The 6609-nt window shown below is 55.8% G+C and overlaps 1 protein-coding gene across 2 annotated transcripts in view; it reads right to left on the reverse strand.

The window, feature by feature from the left end:
• Positions 1 to 6124: 6124 nt before the first annotated feature.
• The window catches only part of Ddx1 (DEAD-box helicase 1), a 30273-nt gene continuing 29788 nt past the window's right edge, over positions 6125 to 6609 (reverse strand). For both annotated transcript variants that reach the window (XM_010629032.3, XM_010629033.2), the window contains one exon: positions 6125 to 6409. In XM_010629032.3, the coding sequence (XP_010627334.1) occupies positions 6279 to 6409 (131 nt within the window). In that variant the 3' untranslated portion in view covers positions 6125 to 6278. The remainder of the gene's footprint in view (positions 6410 to 6609) is intronic.

Raw genomic sequence — 6609 nt, forward strand, 5'->3', positions numbered from 1 at the left:
GGCAGGAGCCCTGGAAACGCGCCCTCCAGTCTGGGATTCGCTTAGGTGCGGAAGAGGTCGGAGAACAACGCGGCTCGGCGGGACGGCGTGACACCAGCGCCGCCTGGTGCCCAGTCTGGGAAGTGACCGACGTCGCTCGTGTTTTGCACAAGCACACGGGGCGTCTCTGATGTTACAGGGTCGGGGGCAGACACAGAGGGAAAATGAGGAGTCTGTGGATGAAAACCTATGCAGCGCACAGAACTAACATTCAATGTTTTTGTTTGATTTTTTTGTTTGGTCTCTCTGTAGCCCAGGCCGACTTCGAACTCTGAGATTCTCCTGCCTCAGCCTCTCAAGTGCTGGGATGACAGGAATGCGCTGCTATGCCTCACCGGCACAAAATCCATTTTTAAAATAATTATCAATATTCCTTTCTCAAGGTAGCATATTTTTATGGAAGTTTTTCTCTAAGCTGCTATGTTATAACCCAGAGCGAGGGATCCGGTGGGCCTGGCTGTGTTGGACTTGGACACACAGTGACCGAGCAGGGCCGAGAAGCACCAAGGCTTGGGCTCCGTGTCAGGCAGCCTGGGCCTCCCTGGCCGTTCAGAGCACGGAAGGCGGAGTTCCTGAAAAGCAGAGTTTCCACGCCGCCCACCCGGAGGGGAGCAGTTCTGGAACAGAGGCGGTGGCCCAGGGAAGGACCAGGCTTGAGGACAGCAAGCACCTGTCTCCTGTGCCCTTGCATCTTAGAGGGAAGCTCCCAGGAGCCGGGTGCAGTGGCACATGCCTTTCATCCCAACGTGGGAGGCTGAGGCAGGAGGATCGCTGTGAGTTGGAGGCCGGCCTGGGCTACAGAGCGAGACCCTGTGGATGGCAGTGTTTCTCAAAGTGTGGGTCTTGAGGGACTTGTTAAAATGCTCACTCCTGGGCCCCCCTCATCCCTAAGTAGGGAGCAATTGCAGAACCGATCGGGTCTCTCCAACTCCAAGTTCTTTCAGGTCCCCCTCCGTGCGGTGACCAAGAGGAGGCAAGGGGCTGTCAGGCCACTTTAATGCACGGCGGTTATGTGGGAAGACACAACGGATTTCACAGCCCCGGGCCCCACAGGGCGCAGAGCCAGCGAGACAGCTGACCTCCCTTTCCTTCCTGCCCTCTGCATTTTTTCCCTTTGACCAAATGTTCCTTTTACAACAACCACAGGCGGATGAGACGCTTGCTCTCGAGAGCCACAGGGGCTGGGCGTCCCTCAGTTCATCTCACAGGGGGACCGGGCGGAGTGACTCCATGGCTTTGCCCTCGGAGGCTGGCTACAAACAAACTTGTTTATTAAATCCGGCAGTACCGAGTGCCCCATGCAGGTCTGTCTTTTCAAAAGTGGAAAAAGGAAAGAAAATTTTAAAAAGGGCCAGGGTTTTAGCTCAGGGGTGCCACCGAACTGCTTCCCAAATGCAAGGTCCTGAGTTCGATCCCTGGCACAAATAAATAAAATAGAAAAAAAGAAAGAAACTAGACGGAAGCCTGCAATCTTACCTAAAACAAACCTGAGCTGGGAGTCGTGGTGCTCCCCGGTCATCCCAGCACTCCGGAGGCTGAGGCAGGAGGATCGCTCCAAGTTTGAGGCCAGCCTGGGGGACATAGTGAGATTCCTGTCTCAAAAACAAAACAGAAATCCAAAAGAGGGAAGAAAGACATTGACTGCAATATTATATGTCGCACAGGAAAAAGGTAAAATCTGTGTTTCTCCCCAAATAAGACCTAGCTGGAAAATAAGCAGCCTTGAAAACTAGAGGTGGAAACTGTCGCCCCCACCTCCTCCCCTCACCCACCGCGCGGAACGGTGAGCGCAACCTATCACCATGGCAACAACCGGGCGCCTTTCTGCTTAGGGCTAACTTTCGGACACGCTGTACTACGGATACAGTGCGAGTCTCTCGCTGTGCTCAATGCTCAGCGTAATACCGAGCCCCCGTTCTGGGTCTTTCCACCCAGCCCCAGCCTCAGACCATTCTATTTATATTGCGAGCACAGTTTTGCCCAAGTCCCTAAGTTGCCCAGACTGGGCCTGGACTTGCGACCCTACTGTCTCAGCTTCCCAGAATGCGGGGTTACAGGTTTGCACCACCACGCCCCACTGGTCTCGCCCTCTCACTGGAAAACTCCTACACTTCCCGTAAAGCCCAGCTGAAATGGCCCACTTGCGAAGCCTTCCTGAGCCCCGCTCTTTGGGCGCTCCCCTCTTTGTGAACCCGGCCAGCCGCGCCACCAGTGAGAAACAATCGCTTTCACCCCTCACAGATCACCCAGGAGCGGCCTTGGGGGGCGGATCCCAGCCCCATCTCCACCTCAGCCTGGAAGAGGGCTCGGCCCTGGGGCAGCACAGCGCTCTGGGCAGAGGCGGCGCTGGTGCATGGACACAGTGCGCATATTCATTCTCTTTACTGCCTTCCCCTCCCTCCACCTTTTGGTCCCTTCCCGTTTGCAAAAGCTGTGCCTCCCGGTTTCCTATTATCTCATAAAGAGATACCATGTGATACTTCAGCTTGTGTGTCTCATGTGGGGTTTTTTTGCTTTTTGTTTTTGTTTTTAGTTTTTTGAGACAGGGTCTCACTATGTAGTTGAGACTGACCTGGAACTCACTGTGTAGCCCAGGCTGGTCTCGAACTCACAGCGACCCTCCTGCCTCAGCCTCCCGAGTGCTGGGATTACAGGCGTGCGCCACCACGTCCGGCCTCATGTGTTTTTCTTAACGTTATGGTCTCATTTCCTACAGATGACTCAGGCATGTCCTTCTTTACGGCAGAGTAGTACTCCACGGGGTGTAAACACCACACTTTCTTTTACCCCTTCATCTCCTGATGGGCACACAGGCCACTTCCAAGAGTCAGCTGAGACGAGCTGTGCTGCTGTACACACGACGTGCACGGGCCCTGTGATGTGGTGTCTTTAACCTCTGGGGGGACGGCCATAAGGGGCACAGCCGTGTCAAATGAAGTTTCAGGTGCAGTGTTTGAGGGACCTCCACGCTTATTTCCACAGTGGTTGCACAGTTTACACTCCCAGCAGCAGTGGGGAAGAGCTCTGTTCTCCCCGCCAGCCTTTGTTATTGGCGGACCTCTCGGTGATGGCCGTTCTTCCTGGGTGAGACGGATCTGAGCGCTGTTTTGGACTGCATTTCGATGTTGGGCAGCGAGGTTACACATTTTTTCAGGAACGCCCTAGCTACCCTGTGGGTGCAGTGCTGAGTTTAGCCACACGAGGGCGCCGCCGCACCGCGCCTGGGGCCGCCCGCTCAGGCTGTGGTTTCCGGTCTCGGGCAGAAGACCAAGTCCTCGGCCTTGACGCACTCGGAGGGGAGTGCGCATGCGCCAGGGTTGGCAGCCGGTTTGGGGCCGCAGCGGGGGAGTGCGCATGCGTCAGGGATGGCCTTGCCGGGTTGCGGCTGGCGCCGAGGAGCGTGCGCATGCGTCAGAGCTGGCGCGCTTTACTGAGGGCAGGCTGTGCTGGAAAAGGGTGAGGAGTTAGCGCAAGCCGCGCTCTGCTGCTGCGGCCTGGCCTCCCCTCTAGTGTATCTGAGCCCAGAGACACTGTTTCCCAATTTGCAGGCCTGAGAATAAGGAATGATCGTCAGGCAGCTGCACAAATGCGCAGGTCGCACACAGGACTGAAGTCTTGGACTGTCGGCTGTGTCGGGTGCCCACAGCGATTTCCTGGTTTTCCTGAGTGTGTAACTCTGACTGGCCATGCGAGATGGTGCACACCTGAGAGGCTGTTAGGAGACTGTCAAATTTGAGCCCAGCCTGGACAGCTTAATGACTTAGCGAGACCCGGTCTTAAAATGTAGCAAGGAGTAAGAAATGTAGCTCCGTGTAAAGGCCCTGGGTTCCAGCACCAATACAGCTTCCCAGTCCACAAGTCAGAAGGTTGCATATTCCTGTTCAGAGAAGAAAGGGGCGGATGTGATGGGCGCTGTTCAGGCTCTCTGAGGCTGCGGGACTCTTTATTTGTTGGCGCCCTGGCGTAAGGTGAGCAGATATCAGATCTAAGATTAGGCTGCGAAGCAGCCCCGACTTGCTGTGAGATCAGAAAGGCCCCCCCCCCCTTTTCCCCGACAATCAGCAGGGGCGCGCGTTGACTGACAGCTGGAGCTAGGCCTGACCTGGATGCCCCTCAACTGCTCCAGGAAGAGCTGCCGTGACCCCAGAAGGCTTTGCATCACTTTGGACTAATCAGAGGTCTAGAATTTGGATCAGTCGGCAATCTTGAATTTATACCAATTAGCAGCCTAGGATTTGGGCCAATCAGCAGTCTCAAACGTGGACCAATCACAGGCCTGCTATTGCTACATAAGCAACGCCTCTTGGCTGTTCCTCAGGTCGTTGACCCAGCCAGTCCTGTCTGCTGGGCGCTGTGGTGGTGGTCCAGTAAGTTGGGGAAGGTCCTGTGAGTGTATTTGGGATTCTCCCACTGTGCAGGGTGGGCCAAGTGGGTTGTTTATTTAAAAAGCTGTGGACACTAGGGTAGGGTAGGGGCTGAAGGATTCTAGAGACTGGCAGACCTGCAGCTAGTGCAGTAGACTGGGAGACCGGGGTCAGCGACACATGGTGCGGGCTGGTAAAGGTTAGGAGTCCACAGGATGGCCGCGTATACAGCAAGCAGCTGGCGTCTGACGGCTCCAAATGTAGGCTTCTGATTGGTTCAAGTCTCGCAGTCAGGTGGGTGGCGGTGAGGAAGGTGGAGCCGGTCTCCTGCAGCCCCTCAGCGGTTCTGTCCCCGGCCTACACCCTCGCTCAGACTCACGCCCCTTCTGGGAGTCACCGGGAAAGCAGGGTTTCCAGTCCTTGCTCCTGGAAGCCAGGGTGTGAACCTGCAGCTGGGGCTCTGCCCCACGGACAGCCACGGCCCCTCACACAGGCTCCGAGCTCGGTGCACCTGGGCAGGGGCTGCCGCTGCCGCACCACCCTTATACAGTTCCACCTGAGACTGAAGAAAAATTTCAGTGCTGACTGCTTAAAAACCAGCCCGAAGAAAATAGAGCAGCCTGTGTGCGTCTGCCTTCGGAGCTGAGGACTGAAATGAATGAAGGGCTTCTGCATTAAGCTACAGCCTCAGCTCTTTTGTTTTGAGACAGGGCAAAGTTATCCAGGCTGAGTTTGAACTCGGGATCCTCCTGCCTCAGCCGCCCAGCGATCCGAGACTACAGGTGTGTAGCACTATGTCCAGCTTAGCCTGTGCTCTTACAAAAACCTAGAGCAAGAATAATTTTCCAAAAAAAGACTTTATAAACTAAGTCAAAAGGAGCAAAGAGCAACGCAAATGTGCCTAAACTGTTTTCCTTGTGGTGTCCGAGGCAAGACAAACCTTTAAAAAGTGTGCTCCAGAGAGCTGACTGACCCCGACTTTTGGGTGGGGGGCAGCAGAGCAGCCTGATGACCAGGATCGCTCCTACAGGGCTGCACCACCGCCCACACGGCCCGGCCCACCCTGCATGCCCCTCGGACCAGGGAGGCTCCCACCCACGCTGGGCCTCCCCTCCACCCACACCCCAGATGCTACCCCGTACCCCACAGTACTCTTTACAGAGAGTTAACACTGGCACGTCTGCCGTGGGGAGAAACCCGCGTCACTGTAGGAAAAGGGTGTGGGCGGAGACCAGGTTGTCACGTGAAGACAGACCCTTCAGGACCTTATGCTTACTCTTCTATGAGAAACTCAAACTGCAAGGACAGGAGGAAGTGGGAGGAAGGTCTTTTGCAAATTGGATGGGTCCAGGACCAGGGATGTAGCCCAGTGGCACCACACCAGCCTTGTAGGCTCACAGTCCTGAGTTTAATCCCTTGTACCAAAAAAAAAAATTTTAAAGTAGCCAGGTGTGGTGGCGCACACCTGTAATCCCACCACTTGGGAAGCTGAGGCAGGAGGATCGCTGTTGAGTTCGAGACCAGTCTGAGCTACATAGTGAGACCGTCTCAAAAAATTTAAAAAATAAAAATAAATTAAAAAACCATAGTAAGGGACCAAGAGATGGAGAGAGGGGAGCTCAGGGGAGGGGACGTAACGAGTTAAGATGTGTTATGAGCATGGACCAACCTCCCAAGACGAGTAAACTGTAGCTTTGCAATAAGACACACGGCCATGAGAATGCACGCGGCAGGTTTATTTTCCCCGAGCGTCTCCTAAAGACCCCTGCGCCTGGCGGCTCCTGGCCTACAGAGCTCGTGTGAGGTGCGGTGTGCGTGCAGTGTGCTGCCGGGCAGGCGCAGGTGCAGACCCGGGCTGCACAGTCGGGCCGCAGCTCAGAAGGTCCTGAAGAGCTGGTTGGGCAGGTAGCCCAGGTGCAGGAAGGAGGTCTGGGCCTCCTTCTCCAGGGCAGCCAGCTCCTGGACGGTAGGGGCCAGGATGTCCACGTGGCCTTTGTAGTTCCCACCTGCATCACACACGGCACAGGGCGTCAGGGGCACACCTGACCTTCGGGCTGGCTCACACTGACACTGCTGACCGCCGAGAGGGTCCTGCCGGCTCGGCCATCCCAATAGGAGGGAAGGCGGAGCCTCTCCGGCTGCACAGGAGCAGCTTAGGAGTCGAGAGCGATGCAGAGGGCCGGAGATTTAGCTCAGTGGCACCGCT

The sequence above is a fragment of the Fukomys damarensis genome, unplaced genomic scaffold (assembly GCF_012274545.1).
Source record: "Fukomys damarensis isolate Sample0158 unplaced genomic scaffold, DMR_v1.0_HiC HiC_scaffold_25, whole genome shotgun sequence".
NCBI lineage: Eukaryota > Metazoa > Chordata > Mammalia > Rodentia > Bathyergidae > Fukomys > Fukomys damarensis.